Source organism: Engystomops pustulosus, chromosome 2 (genome assembly GCF_040894005.1).
Source record: "Engystomops pustulosus chromosome 2, aEngPut4.maternal, whole genome shotgun sequence".
NCBI lineage: Eukaryota > Metazoa > Chordata > Amphibia > Anura > Leptodactylidae > Engystomops > Engystomops pustulosus.
This window is the reverse complement of record NC_092412.1, coordinates 119,079,785-119,104,586: the sequence shown is the minus strand read 5'-3', so window position 1 is coordinate 119,104,586 and position 24,802 is coordinate 119,079,785. Positions and strand designations below refer to the sequence as shown.

Sequence of the window (24,802 nt, the reverse complement as noted above, 5' to 3'; positions counted from 1 at the left end):
AAAATAATTTCTTCTTTATTATATCACAAGTTCTCCCATAAAAACAGCAACTTGTCACATGCAGTTAGCAGCACCAGTCTGGTCTACGCGTTTCGACGCAGTGCGTCTTAATCATGACAATGTATCCATGGTACAACAGGTACCATTCAGCATATGCATAATACGCTAGGTGAGTCAAAAGTCCCAGGACATCCTTTTATTTAATTAACGAAAGAATAGTCTGGAAAGTAATGGGTGTGGGGCTTATCTTTTAGGCTATGTCTGGAGCATGGCCAGCAATTTTAATCTGGGTTCATAACAATTGGATCCAGCACCTTCAGCTCTTTGTTCAGCACCATGGACAACACATTAAACATGTCAAATCGCTGCGCAACTCTTAGTCCATCCTGGATATTGCTGCAACTTTCTGTGTTAATAATAACAATAATAATTCCTTTATTTATATAGCGCACACATATTACGCAGTGCTACACAAAGCTTGACAAATTTTTGAACCACAACAGATATTGCCACCCTAATTTCGGCAATTGATTTCCAAGTTAATCTTGGTCTTTTTTGAAATGCTACTTGGCCACCTTCCCAAATGGCAGCTAAAAGATAGGCCATCTCACCCATCTTACTGATTCGTTGTTGGGGACATTTTTAATTTCCTTCATTTCCCTTAATTTTTTAAATAAAAGGGTGTTCTGGGAAATTTGATTGCCATATATATCATTGGTGACCAGCTTCCCACATTAACAGATATTTCATTGAATCATGGGTTTTATTTCCAATGGAGAAGTTATTGCTCATGTTCATATTATATAACAGATACTACCATGAGATAAGTTCTTTAGATATCAAAGACATCTAACCTGTGATGTAACCTGCGATATCTACATATGTTGCAGATACTACAGAAAGTGTTAGTTTACATATTTATTCCTAGCTTTACTGGTCCATTTATTATGATTCAGATAGGTTTAACATTTATTAGATCCTATTCTTGTTGCCAACATGCAGAACTATTAAGAACATTGAACCCAGTGTAGCATATGTTGTGTTGATAATAATTTGACATATAGGATTTGACACTTTGTTTTCAGAGATGCCGCGCAATTCTTGGACTTACTTTCTTCACATCCTGAGTGACTGATGCAATGGATTTTCCATACATACTTTTTCCCTGCTCCAGATGGAAGATGATTTCTCTGGCTGAAGCAGAATTTAACTGCATTTTTATAGATTCCAGATTGCGAATATGAACTTCCCACATTTCCTTTTCATGGAAAATCCCTGCGCATACTCCCTTAGATTTGATCTCTGCCAAAGGGTCATGTTTGAGCACCACCTATAGATAAAAGTATATTGTTTGCCAGAATGTCAGAAAGTTCTACTTCACATATCTCAAAAGGCAGAGGTTTCCAATGTTTGTCCTGAACAATTTCATCTGAATACTGACAAAGAACTATTGTAAATGAGTAATCAGAATAATTTCAGAACATATGTATCTACATTGAACTCACATATATCTTGTTGATCTACTTGTTGTTCTACTGGTATAACTGGTCTGCTAAGTGAAAAATTATTTTCAAATTTGCGTCCAGATATCGGACCCTATAGACGCTTGTGGGCCATGCTATGGTGACCACACATGCGTGTCACAGTACCGTACTGTCCACAGGAAAAATATAGATATGCTCTTTTTCCGCATGTTCTACCGGATACCATGTCTCGTTATTGAGAGAGGATGGATGAGTAGCACTCACCCCTTCCCTCTACAGTGCACATCTCCTTTATTGTTTGGGATAGCAAACTGACAGAAATATTATGGCAAGATTTATCATACGCCAGCGCTCGATGTCCCAACATATGATGAAGCCCAGGCTTAGACCTCCTGATGTATCTGCTGACCGTGTTGTGCTGGCACTCAAAATTATGACAACCAGGCATAGTTCTGCTTAAAAGACAAGCAAACATTCATCTGAAACATTCATCTGAAGTTTGCAGATGTGGGGCTGGAAAGCGCCACACCGGCCCACTCCACCGGAAGCTGCTCCCCCTTCACACCCAAATGGTATGTAGGTGGTATAATCACCTCCATAAAACTGTCATAGAAGCATTGATAAATATTCCCCATGTTTGTATAGTTTTGTTATGTTTTAAAACGTAAAAACCAAAAAAAATTTTGTTTCGCCATATTCTGAACTTTTATAAAAGAACATTTTGTGAAGTTTATGACACTTTTAGTTAAAGTTACTATTGAATACCAATCTAAAATTGTATTGTATTTCTTACCTTGATTTGTTTTATCCAACCAATTACTGATGTTTCCATAATATGGATGGCAGCTCCCTCTTTGTTAAAAATCGTGGTGTTTTTTAGAAGTTCAATGGAGGGAATAGGAAGCACAATGGAGCCCTGTCAAAGTATATCCAAAAAGACAGACATTAACACATCATTAAATAATGTCTGTAAGACATTTTAATAACTAGTTTTGCTTCGCCCTACTACAGTATTTTTCGGACTATAAGGCGCACCGGAGTATAAGGCACATCATCAATAAATGCCTGCTAAAACGTCTGGATTTATATATAAGGCGCACCGGATTATAAGGCGCAGCTGATTATAGGGATGAATGACCAGCAGGTAGCAGACCTGTGCATAGTTCAAGGCAGCTGTTGTCTCTAAGTACGGTTCATATATAAGGTGCACTGGACTATAAGGCGCACCTTTAATTTCCGAGAAATTCAAAGGATTTTTTGTGCGCCTTATAGTCTGAAAAATACGGTACATTCTTATAACACAGTTAAATAAGTTTTGTAAATGCCACCTGGATGATTTTAACAAAACTGAGAGGCCAAGGTCACACCAACAAACAGGGTCACCAATCCCCTCCATTGTTCAGTATCAGCATAGCAGACAAAATCCACATGGTGTAACTAAAGCCCAAATGGCAGCAAAGTTGTCTATTCAGCAGTTTATCTTGAGGCTATCAAACTTTTGTAAAGATGATTGTGTAGGCCAAAAAGCTGAAGAAAACTTTCTGCACTTATTAAAGCAATGCCAGTGCAAAAGAAGCCCAATGAAGCATTTTTTTTGGCCCTAGCAGTTGTCCATCTAAATGTCCATCCGATGTAACACCATCCTTAAAACCTTCAATGAGATGCGAGTGTGTAAGTAACCTACCTCTGCATGTCCTGCCATAACTTCCAGATTTCCAGTGAGTCTATGCAGGATTTCAATAATCCTATCTGTGCTATGTGAGCTAAGTGTAATATGGTCATTGCTGAGGAGTGGCAGGAAGATTTGATGCAGAACCATGTCAAAGTGCTTTAATGGAAATTTGGCACAATCCACCGACATTACTTGATTACCTAAAATAAATCCAAAACATATCATTAATACTAATTTTATAATATTAAAAGGAATTTTTTTAAGCCTATCATCCCATGGTAGCAATCAGGTTGGGTTTACAATTGCTTGGTAGCTTCTGTTCTCTTCCCATAAAGGGCTTTCAGGACAAATACTATTAATAACCCATGCTAAGGAAAGGTAATTAATAGATGATTTGTGGGATTACAACACCCAACACTCCTTCGGGTAAGCTGTTTGAGTGTACATAGAGAGATATATTATTGGGGTGCTAGGTGTCCAAATCCTTAATTATCTATCATAAGGATAGGTGATTAATACACATTTGGTCAGAAAATCCTTTTAAATCACATAACATTGGAATGTAAATACTAATACAAACCAAAGGCCTTTTCCTTAGCATCAGTTGCCAAAGACATGCATCCACAAAAAAAACTACCTTCCATCATGATTTAATCAGAAAACATCATGCAGAAGCCTCTATTCATGCAAGTCAATGGTAACTGGTGCAAAGCAGAAGACCTGAGTGAAGTTGGCCCCCCCACCTTGTTGAAATCAAACAAAATTGGTGTCAAACGTTTGTGCTACGTTTGTGCTGGTTTGTGCAGCAAAAATTTTCGTTTGTGCCGCTATCGTTTTTAAGATATTAATGAGAGTTTCCAGAGGTCATCAGAGGTCAACCAGCCCCCCCACCTTGCCCAAACCAAACCAAACTGGTGCCAAACAATTCTGCTACGTCTGTGCTGGTTTGTGCTGCTTAAATTTTTGTTTGTGCTGCTTTTGTTTTGAATAAATGAACAAAAAATTTAAGTTCAAAAGTTCAAGCAGCTCCCCCACATTAACCGAATCAAACAAAACTGGTGTCAAATGTTAGCGCTCCGTTTGTGCTGGTTTGTGCAGCAAAAATTTTCGTTTGTGCCGCTATCATTTTTACGGTATGTTCAGGTGTTTACATAGGTTAAAGGTGTTTAGGATGAACTGGTAAAAAACAAACTTAGTGACACTTCCCTGGTTTGATCACCAGGGGGAGCTAGCAAACACATTGTACTTTGGAAGAAATGAACTCTGATGACCTCTGGAAAAAAGTATGAATATATTAAAAATGATAGCAGCACAAACGAAAATTTTTGCTGCACAAACCAGCACAAACGGAGCACTAACATTTGACACCAGTTTTGTTCGATTTGGTTAATGTGGGGGGGCTGCTTGAACTTTTGAACTTTAATTTTTTGTTCATTTATTCAAAACAAAAGCAGCACAAACAAAAATTTAAGCAGCACAAACCAGCACAAACGTAGCAGAATTGTTTGGCACCAGTTTTGTTTGGTGTGGACAATGTGGGGGGGCTGGTTGACCTCTGATGACCTCTGGAAAATTTCATTAATATCTTAAAAACGATAGCGGCACAAACGAAAATTTTTGCTGCACAAACCAGCACAAACGTAGCACAAACGTTTGACACCAATTTTGTTTGATTTGAACAAGGTGGGGGGGGCCAACTTCACTCAGGTAAGCAGAAGGTCTTATATTTGTATTAGTTGTATCTTTCCATTGTTCTGTTTGGCTTTTCTGAACAAATATTATTGATGTTCCTTTGGACGGGTCATGAATAGATCAGTTGTATCAATTTTTAATGTCAATCATTAGCATGTTTATTAATATTATATCATAATCATTCTTCTCCTCTAGACAACATAACTAAGTAAAGTAATATCTGTGATGTCAAGCTGGCTTGATACCAGGATAGTATGATACCACTTGCCTGGGTTTTGGAATCTTTACTTGGTCACATACCTATGTTATCAATTGTAAGCTTAATCGCAGATGCCAGCTTCACAAAGCATAAGGATTTACTCTGTAATATTGCTGGAGGTTTAAGAGAAGCTGCAAGTGAAGAGTTTGGAAGCTTAAAATAAATATATAATGTGTGGACATCTTCATTCTTCAGAAACTCACAGATGTTGTTCCTATGGAAGAAATATAAGAAGAGGAGTGTTAAAAATCATATATGTAAAGGCAAAATAAAATTAGATCTAAAGTATATACTATAAGGTTGTTAAAGGCGATTGCCCACAAGAGAGGATTTTCTGACAAACTCGCTACCTTCATGTGTGGGATTTACTGGATTGAACCTAGAAGTTAATTTGTTGTAACAAGCCTGGTGGGGGGCAACCAGCTTTAGCTGTACACTGTGTCATAGAGAATAAAATATGTGAGTAAAAGATGATCCAGAACAAAAGTTAACTAGAAGACCTTCCATCAGGGGTGTAACTACAGTGGTAGCAGCCATAGCACATTGTACAGCATAACAGGTATATAACATATATGTGATGTATATATGCTCTATATGTGTGTATAAATGTGTGATTGTAACTTGCAGGTGTGAGTATACAAATATGTATATTTCTTTAGTGAGAAGGGGGGCCCCATGCAGAAGTCTGCTATGGGGCCCTGCTTCTCCTAGCTACACCACTGCCTTCCATGGTTTTATATTTTTATGTAGACAATGTCCACACAACAATTTAGTGCAGAACCATGTCTGTTTTCAGGCATATATAAGTTTATTTAAATGGACCATGTTATCTTGTTATCGACTTTCTTTGTATAAACTCGCTCTCTATATATACATAGATTAATAATATTAAAACCTGTATGTGGGATCCAAAAGTAAAGCTTTCATGTCATCTGCTCGCGGTCTCATTGATGACATGATACGGGTTTCAATCCAGTGTAACAGTTCATCCATTCTTGCAACAGCTGCAAACAAATATTAAATGTTAATTAATGGAAAATATGAACATCCTGTGAAAGCATTACACAAGTATTATATTATACCAGCTACATAGTGACTTAAAACATGTCAGAGATCAAAGTGATTCAGAAGTTGCTGTAAAATAAAGTATAGTTTTGTGATGAAGACAGAGTAAGGGTACATTTACAAGAACTAGGGTTTGCAACACAATTTGAAAGTTAAATCCCACTCTCAGTCCGAATCAGTTGGATCACCGACGGCACGCCCCCAGATTTCTGTCACATGGAGGCAAGCGCAGCTGCGCCACAAACGCAAAGCTGTCCGACATATTCATGAGGGGCGGGGTTGGGGCGGTGACTGCACTTGGATTACACTATACCCCGCCGCAGTGTTTGATAGCGTTACCGGAGGTTTACGGTAACGCTATCACTCTAACACTGCGGCGTTTGATCAAGCACGAGTGCCGAAAATTTAGGTGACAGGTCCTCTTTAAGGGTCATGTCACACATGGCGTTTTTAGGCCGTTCTTAGTTAGTGCGTTTTCAGATCGTAAAAAATGCATGTGTAAAAAAATGCATCCGTTTTTAAAACGCATGCGTTTGTGTTTGTTTTTAATTGCGCAAATTCGGTAAAGCAGACAAAAAAGTTAGCCCCTACCCACAGGATAGGGGATAATAAGCTGATCGGTGAGGGTCCGACTGCTGGGATTCCAAACTGTTCATGAGAATGGGACTCCCTGGTATCTGGAGAACATTCTCATTAAACGGTTGAACAGTGCTCAGCTATCTCTTGAACTACATTCACTTTGTATAGGGGTGCCATACAATAGTATGAAGCCATATGACCCATGCTAGACCTGTTGCTATACCCATTAGTGAGAACTGTACCCAGGGCTGGCTCCAGGCCGCTGGGGGGGGCACATAAGGCTGTACATAAGGAATCCATGGAGATGAGGGGGGCTGCATCTAATCATCCATAGGGAGTAAGAGGGGGGCCGTATCTAATAAATCCATAGGTTGTGAGGGGGGCTGTATATAAAACAACCATGAGGGGGCTGTTTGGTATGGTAAACTATGTAATATTTTAGGGAATTAGTTTATTTAGTTTCTGAAATGTTAATGCCATCACAAGAGTTTACTGCAAAGGGGCCTACCTTGAGGCTCTACCGCCCTGGGGCCTCCTGAAACCTGGAGCGACCCTGCTGTGACACTACAAGGGCTAGCCAGTATACAACCAGTTCAATTATTATTCAGAATCCAATACTTACACCTTCTTACCTCATAAAGCATTATGATATGACCCATCTAGGAACTAATACTCTTCAAAGTATTCTTCAAAGTAATTTTGGCATCTTTTAGAACAAGGTACACTAGAACTGCATAAAATACCTAAGCCTTAAAAGAGAATGTACACACATTCAATGTTATATCCTATCACTTCCTGTTTATTGGGGTTAGTCCAATCAAGAGATCAGACCCCGTTGATCAGTATCTTATGGCAAACCCTGTGCAGGCTATAGCTAGTGCAAAGGCGTGAAAGCCTACTCCATGGTTCAAGACCAAGCCAAGATAAATACCCCCTCCAATGCCAGGTGTGATGGAAAACACAAATCTCTGTACTGCCACTGGAATCACTTGTACCTGTTCTGTGTGTTTGATCACACCTGGGCTTTGCTCAGACTAAGGCTGGATTCACACGACCGGTGCCCGCCGTACCGTAGCACGGCGGGCACACGGCAGCGCGCGGGGAGAGAAGGTGGGGGAGAGCGCTGCTCACCCCTGCCCCTCTCCATAGGGATATATGGCGCACGGCGCCATATGCCCTGAAAAAATAGGACATGTCTTATTTTTTCACGGGGCACGGAGCAGTACGGTGCCGCACGTGTGCTGCACCGTACCGCTCCCGTAGGGCGCCGTGCGCCCATTGCCGTCTATGGGGGTCGTATATCGGCCGTATATACGTCGGCCGTATATACGTCCCCCTTGCGGTAGTGTGAATGCAGCCTTACTGAAGGAAATAACTGAACGGAGATGTCCACTGCGCCTTATTGATACATAAGCCTAATGTTGAAAGTCAATGGGGGACATGTATCTTTATTTGGACTTTTTCTCTTCTTTTTGTGGGTTTTTGATTTTTTTTTTACTTTTTGGGTGCATTTTTGCAAGACAGATGTTTTCTTTTGTTTTGCAAATTTTTTAAAACAGGTTAGAAGCTTTTTAGTCATCCCATGCGAAGTTCCATAAATGGAAAGATACATAGCACTGGTAAAGTATCCCGACTTGAAACAACTTTAAAAGATTGCAAAAGAAAACATGTGCCCCAATATACCAAGTGCAACTGGTCACTAATTATTCAACAAACTGCTTGATTTAGTGGTACAGGTATACACAAGAAACTGTGTAATATTTTATCAGAAGCTTGTATGTTCTATTACTTGGCTGTTAACATCCTCCCTCCTTATCTGCTTTTCACTGTCTATTCAGAAGTAATCATATGCCTTGCCCAGAAGCCATAAACTGGACCTCCTTATACTGATGAATGCACCCTATGGGGCATATTTATCATATGCCGGCGCTATGCGGGCGTATGATAGGCCCGCCGCTGCATTTTCATAATGGGATACATCAAGAGGCTTCTGCCTCTTGATGTATCGGGGCAGGCGGCTGCGCTGCGCGTATTCTAAGCCAGGCAGAAAAAAACACAGCCGGCGACTTTTCACATATGAAAAGTCGTCAGCAGCAGCGAGTGCATCGATGCAGTGACAGTAACGGCCCACTCCCGGGGAAGGTGGCAGAGAGGGCAAAATAATCGCAAGCACTAGCCATAAGCACAATAATTGACATGGGGGCAAGGGCCCTGATAAATATGCCCCTATGAGTTCATTAAAGGGAACCTGTCAACACATTAAAAAAAACAGCTAGTGAAGGGTCCCTATAGAACCCTAGTAACATACACCCTTCTTTTAGCTAAAATTTTAGCCCTAGTAACATAAGCCCTTCTTTTACCTAAAAATTGTTTCCTTCGGATCCCCATAAAATCGGAGTTATAAACTTGCCTGGTATCTAAGAATCTACAGAGCCAGGGTGTGACCAGGGTGACATCAACACAAGTCCTTTAGCATCTTAGCATTAGCATACCGTATCCCATGCACATATCTAACAAAAAAAAATCACAGAATGCCTGCATGGACTTCTACTACTCTCCATGCAGGCTTCTGTGAGGAGGCTAAAGGACCTGTGATGTCACCCTGGTCACATGACATTACTTCTGAATAAAGAGAAAGTATGAGCTGCTGGATTCAGCCCGAGGAGGCTGTGTCCCTGGACTCTCTATAGACATTCTTGGATACCAGGTAAAATTATAGTTGAATATATGTGAATCTGAAGGGAACAACTTTTAGCTAAAAGAAGGATGTCAGTTAGTTACTAGGGCTCTATGGGAACCTGCCACTAGCTGTATTTGTAAAAAAAAGTGGTGATAGGTTCCCTTTAAGGTGTCCTCTCCCCTAACATTGCACAAATGATCCCCTCCCTTTGGTATTAATTGTCTGCAGTAAACCTTTGAGATACTTCCCAAAGCACCTGCCCCATTCCACAGACAGTATGATGAAGTGGGAAGCGGTGGGAGAACTCTGCTGGAGCATGGATGAGATGGGCGCCAGAGGCAGAAAGAGCTGTTATGCTCCAAGGATGACACATAAACCCCTTCACATAAACATATTCAGCCCCTAAAATATGGAGCAGGTGACTGAAATATTTCCTATAGTGAACACTATCTGGACCCTTCTACAGCCCTGTAATGAAAACATGGTTATAGCAGAGAGGTGTAGTCATAGATTTTTGGCATCCTTTCACAATTCAAAACAATGTACAATAGAAATGCATAAAATACCTATGCCTTAATAGAGAATGTACCAACATTCCATGTTATTTCCCATCACTTGCTGGTCTAATCAAGAGAATGGTGGTCCATTCTGTCCAAGTGAATGGTGGTCCAGATCATACTCTGCAGGTCAGCATGTTATCACTGATCCTCTTTAAATATAACCTTTAAATCATTTTGGCACATTTTAGAAGGTCCTTTCTGGTATAATATAAAATACCAGCTTCTCCAGCCATGGGATAGAGTAGATTTCAACTACGGTATAACCTGGCTTTTGCATGCTCCGCATCGCATTATATAAAATGGCAATAATAACTTGTGATAACTATATAAGCGTATGTGGTTAAATAAATAGGTTTTCAGATATATACAAAAAGTCATAAATAAGTTTGTAGTTGTAGACAAATGCTAAAAATAAACTAGGTAGCCTGTCAAGATCACTGGTTACTAAGAGTGATACACGTGCAGCAGGCCACTGACCACGGCATCCAAATCGTTAGACAGCTTTAGCAAAATGCCACAATTTATTAAAACATAACTTTTAATTCAGATAGATAAAAGGTCAGTGGTCCAATTCAACCACAATTCGTAAAAGAGAACACCTCGTGAACAAACAAACAATCACATACACGGACAAAAATTGCCGTACCATAACCAATATTTACAAAAACAGCATGAGAGAGGACCACATGTATTAGTGCAGATATGCCAGTGTTGGGAAGAAAAGGTTGGATCTCACCCGTCTTCGTCCAGAATTGGCCGCAGTAGGGACTGTTCCGTCCAGTGATGACCTATTATACCCTACTGTATCTGTTAGCCTGGTCCCCCTTGTATTGCTCCCAGCCCTTACAAGGGCGGTCCCAAGACTGCCCCTATACAGACTGTTATGCCCTTACTCTAAGCTGCATAAGTCCATTAACTCCCTACGCGTTTCGTGCACCGGTCCTTGTGCACTCCTCAGGGGAATCTATAGTAGGTTATACTTGTGCTGGTATGCTTGCGGCGCCACGATGGGCTGCATAAGTATGCGCTAAGTAGCGCTAAGACTTTCTCCAAGACGGGCAGTGGCTCATCCTAGGCTACTCCAAGAGGTGCAAGCATACACCTAGTCACTAGGTTGAAAGCGTCGGCGTCGGCGCCAGTTTACTGCGCATGCGCCAAATATATCTGTTCCGACTCCGCCCGACAGCGTTGGCACCAGTTTCCGGCGCATGCGCCACAATTAGTGCCAAAAAATGGCGCGTGCGCCACAATTTGCGCCAAAAATAGCCGTTCCAGCTCCGCCCATGCCACGCCCCCTCTGACGTTCGTCGGGGCTCATGTCATGGCGTGGGAGGAGTTTGTGTTAGGAAGCTCTCAGGGAGATACCCTTATGCTTCACTATAGACAGAAATCCAACTTCCCAGCTTGCATCCCCCATGGCAACGGGATGGCTCAGCTTAGTGTAAGCTATGGGGAAGAAGTAGAAAATCTCCATTGGCTTATTATCCTGTCACTAATGCATCAATCGGGGTTGGAGATAGTTTGGTCAAAATAGGAAACTAGTTTATGGCAGGTTAAAAGTGCATAGTGGCAACAGCTTGAATTTACAGCGTATTGGACCACTTATTAGAGGTAAGAGGGGGACGGGGGGGGGGGGGGGGGGGGTCCAAAATAGAAGGGAGGATGGTGCACATAGGAGTGACTTAGAGGAAACAAGCATAGCAAAGGGTCTCATTTAGACCCTTTGGGGCCACTGTGTCTAGGAGAAAGATCCATCTTGCTTCACATTGCAAGACGGATCTGTCCCAATTTCCTCCCCTAACTGGTCTGGGGATGGCCTCTAACCCATGGAAGCTGATTTTCTTAGTATCTCCGTTGTGGACCAGGTTAATGTGGTGTGCCAGAGGAGTGTCCCTCTTGTGCAGGATATCGCCCAAATGTGCTCCTATCCTCCTTTGTAGTTGGCAGATAGTTTTGCCAACATATTCATGTTTACATTCACAGATCGCCCTGTATACTACTCCTTCAGTCCTGCAGTTTATGAATTGCTTGATTTTGTAGGTGCTGCCTGTCACTGTAGACGTGAAGGTTTTGCATCTCATCATGAAGGGGCAGGCAATGCACCCACTGCAACAAAAGTTACCCACAATTGCAGTTTTGTCCAGCCAAGTGGAACGTTGTTCTTGCGCGAAGTGACTATGAACTAGTCTATCTTTTAGCGAGCGGCCTTTCCTGTATGTAATAGTTGGGTGATTACTGATCACGTCGGGGTCCATCAATAAGATGTCCCAATGCTTTTCCAGGACTCTCTTGGCGTCAGATGCCCCATTATTAAAGGTGGTAATTAATCTGATAGTTTTATCCTCACTCTTCTTATCTTGTTTTTTGAGGTCATTCCGATTTTTTGCTAGGGCATCCGGTTGAGGTTGCCTTCCGGTATACCTCAGTTGCAAGGCAACCCTCCTCATCTCTTGTAATCAGGACATCCAGAAAGGGCAGTTTCGTCCCTGAGCTTTCATGGGTGAAGCGTAGCCCAATGGGGTTACTGTTTAACTCTTGGACAAACGTAGTAAACTCAGATGCAGGGCCTCTCCAGATGACCAGTACATCATCTATGTACCTGTGCCATGCATCTATTTTTTCTGTATCCAGTGTGTTGTCATCATTGAATACCAGGGATTCCTCCCACCAGCCCAGGAGCAAGTTGGCATAGGTTGGCGCAAACGGCCAACCCATTGCCGTGCCCCTGAGCTGGTGGTAGAACCTTTCGTCAAACAGGAAGAAGTTTTTGGTTAAGCAGAACTCTAGGGCCTTCAAGAGGAACCTGTTGTGTGCTTCATGTTGTCTGCCCCTTGATCTTAGGAAGTGGGCTACTGCTTTAAGGGCCATATTATGGGGTATGGAAGAGTACAATGCCTCTACATCCACACTTCCTATGAGATGCTCCTTGTCGAGGGTTAAACCCTCTAGTTTTGATAGAAGGTCAAGGGTGTCTCTTGTATATGAGGGGAGTGCTACAACAAATTCCCTTAGTACCTTATCTAGGTAGATACCTAGATTTTGTGTGATATTATCAACCCCAGACACAATGGGGCGTCCCTTGAGAGGGGAAAGCCCCTTATGTATCTTGGGGAGGCTATAGAAGGTTGCTACCACAGGGTTCTTGGGTCTAAGGAAGTTAAATTCGGCGTCATCAATGATGCCTTCAGTTTTTGCCTGCTGGAGTAGAATGTCCAGCTCTTGAATGTACTTCTTGGTGGGGTTTTCGGGTAGGATTTCATATGTCTCTTTGTCATTTAGGAGGTTTAGGCACATCTCTTTGTATTGACTGGTTTTAAGGAGGACTATGTTGCCCCCTTTATCCGATTGTTTAATAGTTATTGTTTTGTCCTTTTGAAGGGAGTTTATGGCCTCTATTTCTTCTTTAGTGCAATTAAACTGAGGGAAGGTTCTTTCCATCTGTTTAAGGTCATGAGTTACCCTATTAAGGAATACATCAATCAGAGAGGCATCCATAGGGGGTGGAAGTCGGGTGCTTTTAGCTATGCTCGTTTCCTCTAAGTCACTCCTATGTGCACCATCCTCCCTTCTATTTTGGAACCCCCGTCCCCCTCTTACCTCTAATAAGTGGTCCAATACGCTGTAAATTCAAGCTGTTGCCACTATGCACTTTTAACCTGCTATAAACTAGTTTCCTATTTTGACCAAACTATCTCCAACCCCGATTGATGCATTAGTGACAGGATAATAAGCCAATGGAGATTTTCTAGTTCTTCCCCATAGCTTACACTAAGCTGAGCCATCCCGTTGCCATGGGGGATGCAAGCTGGGAAGTTGGATTTCTGTCTATAGTGAAGCATAAGGGTATCTCCCTGAGAGCTTCCTAACACAAACTCCTCCCACGCCATGACATGAGCCCCGACGAACGTCAGAGAGGGCATTGGGCATGGGCGGAGCTGAAACGGCTATGTTTGGCGCACGCGCCATTTTTTGGCGCTAATTGTGGCACATGCGCCGGAAACTGGTGCCGACGCTGTCGGGCGGAGCCGGAACAGATATATTTGGCGCATGCGCAGTAAACTGGCGCCAACGCCGTGCTTTCAACCTAGTGACTAGGTGTATGCTTGCACCTCTTGGAGTAGCCTAGGACGAGCCACAGCCAGCCACCGTCTTGGAGAAAGTCTTAGCGCTACTTAGCGCATACTTATGCAGCCCATCGTGGCGCAGCAAGCATACCAGCACAAGTATAACCTACTATAGATTCCCCTGAGGAGTGCACAAGGACCGGTGCACGAAACGCGTAGGGAGTTAATGGACTTATGCAGCTTAGAGTAAGGGCATAACAGTCTGTATAGGGGCAGTCTTGGGACCGCCCTTGTAAGGGCTGGGAGCAATACAAGGGGGACCAGGCTAATAGATACAGTAGGGTATAATAGGTCACTGGACGGAACAGTCCCTACTGCGGCCAATTCTGGACGAAGACGGGTGAGATCCAACCTTTTCTTCCCAACACTGGCATATCTGCACTAATACATGTGGCCCTCTCTCATGCTGTTTTTGTAAATATTGGTTATGGTACGGCAATTTTTGTCCGTGTATGTGATTGTTTGTTCACTAGGTGTTCTCTTTTACGAATTGTGGTTGAATTGGACCACTGACTTGAAAGTGGTCGCCTTTTATAATAATAATAATAATAATAATTCTTTATTTATATAGCGCACACAGATTACGCAGCGCTGCACAGGCATGTCAAATTGGTCCCTGTCCCCATGGGGCTCACAATCTAAACAACCTAACAGTATGTTTTGAAGTGTGGGAGGAAACCGGAGTACCCGGAGGAAACCCACGCAAACACGGAGAGAACATACAAACTCTTTGCAGATGTTGACCTGGGTGGGATTCGAACCCAGGACCCCAGTGCTGCAAGGCAGATGTGCTACTCACTCAGCCACCGTGCCGACCTCTATCTGAATTAAAAGTTATGTTTTAATAAATTGTGGCATTTTGCTAAAGCTTGTAGACAAATGCAAAAAATTAATGAAGCATACATGGCTTCATGTTTAATGTTATACAAATATTAACCCCTTAACGCTCTGCGCCTTAGCTCTACGGCGCAGAGGTATAAGGGATGTATGAAGAGGGCTCACGGGCTGAGTCCTCTTCATACAAAGGTGGGGGTTTTTGCATAATGCATAAAACCCCCACCGCTAATAACCGCGGTCGGTGCTAGCACCGATCACTGCAATTAACCCCCCCGTTGCCGCCGGCGGCATTTAAAAGACGGCGGCGCCCGCCACGCCCTTCGATCGCCACGCCCCCGAACGTCATCGGGGGGCGGCGATCGGTTGCCATGGTAGCCTCGTGTCTTCTTTTGACACGAGGCTATCTGGCAGCTGCAGATTCGTTACAATGAGCCAGTGGCTCATTGTAATGAATGTGCTGCAAAAATGCCATATATTGCAATACAGAAGTATTGCAGTATATGGTAGCAGCGATCTGACCATCTAGGGTTAATGTACCCTAGATGGTCTAAAAGATAGTGAAAAAAAAAAAAAAAAAGTTTAAAAAATAAAAAAAATTAATAAAATATTAAAAGTTCAAATCACCCCCCTTTCCCTAGAACGGATATAAAACATAATAAACAGTAAAAATCACAAACATTAGGTATCGCCGCGTCCCAAAATGCCCGATCTATCAAAATATAAAAACGGTTACAGGCGGCGGTGACCTCCGAGGCGGGAAATGGCGCCCAAATGTCCGAAATGCGACTTTTACACCTTTTTACATAACATAAAAAATGAAATAAAAAATGATCAAAATGTCGCACAGACCTCAAAATGGTAGCAATGAAAACGTTGCCTCATTTCACAAAAAATGACCCCTCACACAGCTCCGTGCGCCAAAGTATGAAAAAGTTATTAGCGTCAGAAGATGGCAAATTTTTTTTTTCTTTTTTGTACACATTCGTTTAATTTTTGAAAATGTATTAAAACACAATAAAACCTATATAAATTTGGTATCACCGCGATCGCACCGAACCAAAGAATAAAGTAGGCATGTTATTTGTAGCAAAGAAACTCGTAAAAACTGAGCCCACATTTGGAATTTTTTTTCAGCTTCGCAGTACACGGCATGTTAAAATAAATAACATTACGGGAAAGTAAAATTTGTTACGCACAAAATAAGCCCTCACACAGGTCTGTACACGGAAAAATGAAAAAGTTATGGATTTTTGAAGTTGGAGAGCGAGAAATGAGCCGAAAAACCCTCCGTCCTTAAGGGGTTAAAATGTGTGTAAAACAGCACATGTGACGTTATATACATCAGTGTGCAACTACATACACCAAACATGAAATTATATAAATCTATATACAAATATGAAAAGTACAGATAAATACTGGTATATAAAAACACAGGCATGAAGTTATATACACAATTTGCTATGATATTGTGAGGTTTTACATTATGTACACATATATGAAGTTATTTACACATCTATGCATTTGTATACAACTGAATGAAATTAATTACACATGTATGAAGCTATATACACAGTGAGAAAAATAAAATAAAAACTAGGCACTTGATTATACACATATACATTATATATAGATATCCACTAGTGTGAGAAATGATGTGAGCCAAAATCACATGCATGAAGTTATAGTTTATATAAGCATATGTATGACATAATGCACATATACAAACAGCTATTTTTATACCTATAACATTATACAGAGGTGAGAGGTGATATACACAATCATAGTGATACATAGGTATCAGGTATACACAGGTAAAATGTTCTGGAGATTTTAAAATCAAAATACACACATATTTGATCAAACGTAAGTAAATGTAAAGAATATACACATTGCATTACATAAAAAAAGTTATTTCTTACTAGAGCCAGAGTGGACTGAACGAGAGTGCTAGCAGTCTTAGCAGGAGCGCAGTACAGCACTGGTTACCTCAGCAGTTGCACCTCAGGCACAGTGACTGTTGTATACTGGTTGCCTGGCACCAAACCGCACACTGAGGGCATCTAGAGACCAAATTGGGGAAGTACACAATACCAGCCGGCTCCCTGTGAATTGAGGCAAGACATTATACCAGGGCTAACAACTCTCTAATATTTGGATCTTTGCCCATACAGCAGCAAATTATTTCATGAAGGTTTTTTTTTTGCGTGTGAGCACACAATTGCAGAAAACCATACCAGGAGTTGATAGTATGGCTCGGTCACTATATTGTCGACCTGGTCTGGATCTGGGGTGAGAAATCGTTTTAGGAGTGTTTCTTCCTTCTTGAACACTAATGATATAAATGTCCAAACATCATTTACTAAGCAAGTTGTACAATCTGCAATAAGCAGTATGTTGGTCATACAGCTGGTCGCCTCAAAGTGCGAGCAAGGCAGCATTTCCACCCTGTCAAGACGTTTTTTGAGAGGTAGATAATAAAACAGACCAAATGATTCACATGGTGTGGCATTGAAAAGGTGTCCTCTCCCCTAACGTTGCACAAACGATTCCCTCCTTTTTTCAGTAATTGTCTGCAGTAAAACTAGGAGATACTTCCCAAAGCACATTCCCCATCCCAAATAATGAGGTGGGAAGCAGTGGGAGACCTCAGCCGGTGCATGGAGAAGATGGCATCACAGGGGCAGAAAGAGCACTTCTGGGCTGTGAAGCTCCAAGGATGACACAAACACATTGAGCCGCTAAAATATGGAGTGATATTTCCTATAGTACAGTGATGGGCAACCTTTTGAGCCTGGTGTGTCAAAATTCGCCAAAAAACCGAGCAAAACTCGGGTGCTGTGTCACCTTTAGAAAAAAAACTAATTTTGTAATAACATGTCCAGCAGCGTCCTCCCCTTATTAATAACATGTCCAGCAGCGGGCTTCCACTTATTAATAACATGTCCTGCAGCGGCCTCCCTTCCCTAATAAAATACCCCAGCGGCCTCCTTTTACTACTAAAATACCCCTAGTGGCCTCTCTTTACTACTAAATTACCCCTAGTGGCCTCCCTTTACTACTAAAATACCCCTAGCCGCTTCCTTTTACTACTAAAATACCCCTAGCCGCTTCCTTTTACTACTAAAATACCCCTAGCTGCCTCCCTTTACTACAGAAAATACCCCTAGCCGCCTCCCTTTAAATAAAATATAATAATAAACTTATATACTTACCCAGTGATGTCTTCTTCCCTGTAGCTTTACTGCAGACGGCTCGGCACCTCCAGGTTGCACCGCGCCTCGGGTCACGTGACTGAAGTGACCTGACGTCAGGTCGCCTCAGTCACGTGACGAGCAGCGCGCATTGCAGCCTAGAGGAGCCAGAGAAGTTGCAGACGGTGGGTGGACCAACGCGGCGCCGGACAGGTAAGCAGGGGGCAGAAACACAGGGACGGGGGCGGGACATTTACACAGGGACAGCACATTACACAGGGTGGGGGTGCGGACCGCGGGCGCTGGGCGGCACGCGTGTCATAGGTTCGCCATCACTGCTATAGTAAGCACTATCCGGACCCAGGTTCATACTCATAAATGATATCAGGAGTCTCTGAATTCTCACAGGACTACAGTGAATATGCACCTGTAAATGGGGCCTGAAGGGAGAGAACTGTGGCACACACTGAAACGGGGCACTTCTGAGCACTGTGGCCTTTAATAATCTGCCACTGCATTAAACACAGATGCCGACAACAGACCTGGAACTGTACTGTAATCTTCATTTTATTATAAAAGCAATCACAACACATCAGATGACAGCCATCACCCGGCAGACCATAACTACTTTTGTAGCTCTCGTTTGTGATTATGCACTAGTAATACCTATAGATGCAGAGCTGTCTTTTCTGTGACGACAAGTGAACACAACATTGCTAGGTGGTATTTGTGTTGTATGGTTGTGTTACTTTCAGGCTAAATGTGGGTGTACATAGTAGAAATCCCATAATAGCAATGCCTTCCTACCTCACCATGAAATGGCTGCTGAGAGAGATGGATACCAAAATACCTTTTAAATAAATCACATGCAATGGAGCTACAATGGCTGGATTAAGGTAATAATAATTATCTCTCTACTCCCAGCCATTCAAGATAAAGAATGCTTGGTTGGACTGGATCCTGTTCATTTTATCACCCTTTAAGTAGACCCATGCACCAGCGTAAACAGAGCATGAAATCATACAGCAGGTATTTATCCATTTATTCTTTAAAAATAACAACATGTAGTTTATAAAAGAACAATGTACAAGAACAAGTATATAAAGCTTATATGGATCCTCTTAAAAAGTCTCATAATAGGCAGATCTTTTTTTCCTTATTTGCCAATGTTCCTTAGTGGGTTCTTGGGAGTTCAAAATGAAGGCACTGTGCTCCTGCAATATAAAAAGGTCAGTTAGGACAATAGAATCACAAAGCAACTAAATAATTCGTACTTCTGATTCCACCATCAGACATGGCAGCAGGTTCAGCTCAGATTATTAATGAGAGATTCAACTTCTACAGGATGCAGGCATGTGTATGGGATAAGAGTGCACGTCAGGTACTTGTGTAGCTGATGTCTGTATCTGACGTGTGTATGAGGAAAGATCATATAAGGTACATGTGTAGCTGATGTCTGTATCTGACGTGTGTGCGAAGAGAGATCATATCAGGTACTTGTGTAGCTGATGTCTGTGTATCTCATGTGTGTATGAGGAAAGATCATATAAGGTACTTGTGTAGCTGATGTCTGTATCTCACATGTGTGTACGAAGAGAGATCATATAAGGTACTTGTGTAGCTGATGTCTGTATCTGATGTGTGTATGAGGAAAGATCATATAAGATACATGTGTAGCTGATGTCTGTGTATCTGACGAGTGTGTACGAAGAGAGATCATATAAGGTACATGTGTAGCTGATGTCTGTATCTGATGTGTGTGTACGAAGAGAGATCATATAAGGTACATGTGTAGCTGATGTCTGTATCTGACGTGTGTGTACGAAGAGAGATCATATAAGGTACATGTGTAGCTGATGTCTGTATCTGACGTGTGTGTACGAAGAGAGATCATATAAGGTACATGTGTAGCTGATGTCTGTATCTGACGTGTGTATGAGGAAAGATCAGACATCAGCTACACATGTACCTTATATGATCTTTCCTCATACACACGTCAGATACAGACATCAGCTACACATGTACCTTATATGATCTCTCTTCGTACACACACGTCAGATACAGACATCAGCTACACATGTACCTTATATGATCTCTCTTCATACACACACGTCAGATACAGACATCAGCTACACATGTACCTTATATGTATCTGATGTGTGTACGAAGAGAGATCATATAAGGTACTTGTGTAGCTGATGTCTGTATCTCACATGTGTGTACGAGGAAAGATCATATAAGGTAATTGTGTAGCTGATGTCTGTGTATCTCATGTGTGTACGAGGAAAGATCATATCTGGTACATGTGTAGCTGATGTCTGTATCTGACGTGTGTGTAGGAAGAGAGATCATATCTGGTACTTGTGTAGCCGATGTCTGTATCTGACATGTGTACGAGGAAAGATCATATAAGATAATTGTGTAGCGGATGTCTGTATCTGACATGTGTACGAGGAAAGATCATATAAGATAATTGTGTAGCGGATGTCTGTATCTGACGTGTGTACAAGGAGAGATCATATAAGATAATTGTGTAGCGGATGTCTGTATCTGACGTGTGTACAAGGAGAGATCATATAAGATAATTGTGTAGCGGATGTCTGTATCTGACGTGTGTACGAGGAGAGATCATATCTGGTACTTGTGTAGCTGATGTCTGTATCTCATGTGTGTACGAAGAAAGATCATATAAGGTACTTGTGTAGCCGATGTCTGTATCTGACAAGTGTACGAGGAGAGATCATATCTGGTACTTGTGTAGCTGATGTCTGCATCTCAGATGTGTATATAAGAGGAAAAAGCATGCCAGGCAGTTATACATGCTCTGACATGTCACGATAATTGGCTATAACTTCGTAATGCTTTAACATATCCAGGCGATTTTGAGATTGTATTTCATGTTAGTTATAAAATTTAAGTGATAAGTTTTGAGCTCCATTCTGAAAAAAAAAAAGAAAATTTGTCAAAAGTTTGGAAAAATTCTCCATTTTCCAAGTTCGAAATGTTCTGCTTTCCAGTAAGGAAGTAAAACTACCCAAAAAGCTTCTTAACTAACATGTCTGGAATGTCTGCTTTATGATGACATGGTTTTTTAGTGTCCTCATTTTTCTAAGATGTTATGAGGCTCAGAACTCACCAAAACTCATTTTTTGAGGGACAACTCAGCTTTCAAGTGACTTTAAAAGGCCTAAATAATAGTAAAACCGCATAAATTACCCCACTAGAAGTCAACTTCTATTAGGCCAAAAAAGACACTATCATAATGAATTAAATGATGAAATAATCTGCAAAGTTTGATGCCCATAACCCTATTCGTGGTGGTAAACTGCTGTATGGGCACACGACCGGGCATACAATGAAAGCAGCGCTATTTGGAGAAGATTTGTATTGTATGTTCCTTGCCATTGGAACATCAAAGATGCAATGGGGCTGATCAGCCAATGGCCAGACAGGAGAGAAACTCCTCCGGTCATGTGATTGCGAGTCATGTATTACGCCACAGAGGACTGGCCCGACATTTCGTCTGTGGTGCGAAAGGCAGCGTGTCAGAATAAGTATCCTTAATGGCTGCCGTAAAAACACGATACGGGCGGTCATTAAGGGGTTACTGTATGGATGAGTTAGATAAAGGCTGAGATGGAATCCTTTTGAGCTGCTTCAACAAGTAGGGACAATGTAGAAAAAGGGTCAATTCTTTCTCATGGCAGTTTATGAAAATATATTTAGTTTGCCAGGTTCTATTTAATAGGGACAAATAATTCTATAATTTTCATTCCTAAACTGTACTCCAACATGAAACATTTAAACCTAGTGTTAGATCAGTAGCGGTTTCATTGAAAATGTAAAACCACATTAACAAATTTTGGGTGGTTTTAAAGGGAACCGGTCACAATCTTTTACCTCTTTTAAACTACTAGTCCCTTCCAGCAGGGTATGAAATATAATTTCCAGAATTCCCTTTATGGGAAATCTTACTAATTTACTTAAAAAAAAAAATCCCCTACAAAATCATGTGAAAATGAGGAGAGAAGAGTCTTACCTGATATACTTAAGTATACGCCGAGGTAACAAAAAACTGGGAAAACCTATTGACTCAAGTGTAAGCCTAAAGTGGGATTTACATTGGTCACAGCCTCCAACCAGTATAAAGCTGACCAGCCCCCTCCCCAGTCCCTTCTCCCCTAGTATATAGCCAGGCTTGCCCCCCAGTATAGCCGCATCAGGTTCTGCAATTTAAAGGACAAAAAGTAATTGGTATTTATCTGCACCTCACATTTCTATAGCTGCCTGTATGAACTAGCCTATTCATAGAACCCTAGTTGTTTGGACCGTTCTTGACGATTTAACTAAGACATAATGGGATACAATTCAATAAACCAGCTGCCTACCACTGTAGACAGCAGAGATCTCATTGCACAGCTTAGAGACTGTCCACAGGTACATGATCGCTTTGACAGCCTGTCACAGTAATCATTCCAAACCGAAAAGTTTTAGTAAACTTTATAAAAGCAACAGCACAATCTCCCTGCTTTTGTGGGACAGAGATTTTACTGTTTCTTTATTACTGTACTTATCTCTAGGCATTTTACCCCTTTTCCTGTTACCCATTCCTGACCCGAGCGAGTGTATACGCACATTTGTCCACATGTCTCATTCAGTTTGTATTGCACGTAGATCAGCTGCATGGATATTTCACGATAAATCTGCATCATAATACGTTAGCATTGTAATGTATGGGATTGATGAAAATCCCTTACCCAGAATGTGGGAAAAAAACCTGCAGTAGAAATGCCTTTTCCACTGTAGACTTTTCATCCACTGCAAGTAACAGGTCAGTTAGTCATAGGATTGCAAAGGTTGACATCTGCAGGAATGAGTTCTGTCCCCGGACATGAAAGATATGCAGCCGTGTACAAATCATAAATAAGCCAACTGCAACTTGCTTCTCAATGTAAAATAGCTACTGAGGTACATCCTGGAGTCCTTCTTCAAAAGTGTGAAGTTACCTACAGGGCACCCACACACACACACACACACACAATGTGCATTACACCCAGATTTTCCATCTGAAGAATCCACAGAATAAACTAGAGCTTAAAACTCGTGGCTGAGGTTTATCAGGGAATCGCGGACCACGCAGTGTTCTGTTTCACAAAATGATCTGTGCCATGGACATGGCTCCATGAATCATAGTGATATATGATCCAAGGACTCCCTGCTTCCCTGGAAAAAGAGCAGCGCTAAACTCTTGTCAAGATTACAGTTTGGCAATGCAGTTCCGCAAGTATTAAGGTACCCCTGCATCATATATGAATATGATGCTCAGAGTCCTGTTCGTGAAACAGCGATCAGTACGTAAAACACGACACTGCACGGTTTGGTGAACGATCTCAGCCATGAGTTTTACCAGATAATACAGTAGCAGACTTCTGCTGACAAGTCCTGAGAAAGTCGTGGAGGAGGGTAAGAAAATGTAATTGTTTGTAACGCCATATCACAGAGGGGCTAGTTTAGCCCCTCAGGTTCATTAGCATAATAATAAAGGTTATTTTAGAAGGAAGGAGACCTTGGATAATAAATATAAGACTACCACAGTCACATTGCCTGGATCTATAAGTAAGTGTCCCTGGTTTACCCCGCTTGCTTTTGATTATAAATATGCATTTGCTGCTGCTCATTCTCCAACGAAATTCAAGGCTGTGCTCTTTCCCCCTGCTGCAGCAAAATCACAGCATAAAACCAGACGCTAGTTTATGAAGCTTTCCAAATTGCTGCAGAATTACCACTGGGTGAATTCCGCAGGTATTCTGCACCCTGAGAAAACCATGCATTAGCCTTCCTAGTGGTCATGTGTTTATATAATGCATCTCTAGTTAGGAATCATATAATAGTATATAGTGTGTTAGTAGAATTTTATACATCCATAGTTAGTATTTGGCGACTCTGTGGGGTACATTACAGATATCAACCTAGTGCGTTCAGTTATTCATGTGTATGTTGCAAGGAGATCAGATGTAAATATCAAACTGATGAAATTAGGATTACAATTACCAATAAAACAGATAGCACTAGGATAGCACTCTGACCAATTTTGGGTGTCAACTTTTTCAAGAGCAGAAACTTAGAGTGTTTGTAATGGTTTGGTCCAATACAACATGTATAATGGGAGTGTAGTGGCAAAAAACAAACAAAAAAACAAACAAAAAAAAAACACAGCAATAGCAAAAGCCTCTGAAATCCATAATATGCACCAGTTAATTACATCTTGTGCCAAGCACAATCAATACGTACAATTTGGAATCCTAATCTTTTTTGGAAAAAAAACGGATTTTTACATTTCTCCAAATTTCATAAAAACCCCCCAAAAAGCAAAAAGTACAAATTTCCCCAATTGAATACATAACTGGGGAAGGAGGGCTGTATATTGGGCATTTCGCTACTGGGGGAGAAGGGCTGCATATAAAGCATTTTGTTACTGGGGAGGCTGCAACCCATGCATTTCCTACCCTAGGCTTTTACTGGAGTTAATAAGTTATCCCAGTATTTTGTAGTAAAATTAACTGCCTCGGCTTATACTCGATTGCCCTTTGCTAAAACTGAAAAATTGGCCTGGTAAGGAAGGGAGTGTGGGGGAAAGACTCTGGTAATGAAGCGATTAA

At 41.5% G+C, this 24,802-nt stretch overlaps 2 protein-coding genes across 4 annotated transcripts in view; both read right to left on the bottom strand.

Moving 5' to 3' along the window:
- The window catches only part of LOC140118356 (uncharacterized), a 315,197-nt gene extending 297,483 nt beyond the window's left edge, over positions 1-17,714 (bottom strand). For both annotated transcript variants that reach the window (XM_072136177.1, XM_072136178.1), the window contains exons 1-6: positions 16,872-17,714; positions 6,003-6,111; positions 5,149-5,321; positions 3,169-3,356; positions 2,278-2,400; positions 1,112-1,330 (exon numbers count right to left, since the gene is read on the bottom strand). In XM_072136177.1, coding sequence (XP_071992278.1) covers positions 1,112-1,330; positions 2,278-2,400; positions 3,169-3,356; positions 5,149-5,321; positions 6,003-6,100 — 801 coding nt within the window. In that variant the 5' untranslated portion in view covers positions 6,101-6,111; positions 16,872-17,714. The remainder of the gene's footprint in view (positions 1-1,111; positions 1,331-2,277; positions 2,401-3,168; positions 3,357-5,148; positions 5,322-6,002; positions 6,112-16,871) is intronic.
- Positions 17,715-19,168: 1,454 nt separating this feature from the next.
- Positions 19,169-24,802, bottom strand: part of TAF1D (TATA-box binding protein associated factor, RNA polymerase I subunit D) — a 20,310-nt gene continuing 14,676 nt past the window's right edge. For both annotated transcript variants that reach the window (XM_072136184.1, XM_072136183.1), the window contains exon 7: positions 19,169-19,357. In XM_072136184.1, coding sequence (XP_071992285.1) covers positions 19,265-19,357 — 93 coding nt within the window. In that variant the 3' untranslated portion in view covers positions 19,169-19,264. The remainder of the gene's footprint in view (positions 19,358-24,802) is intronic.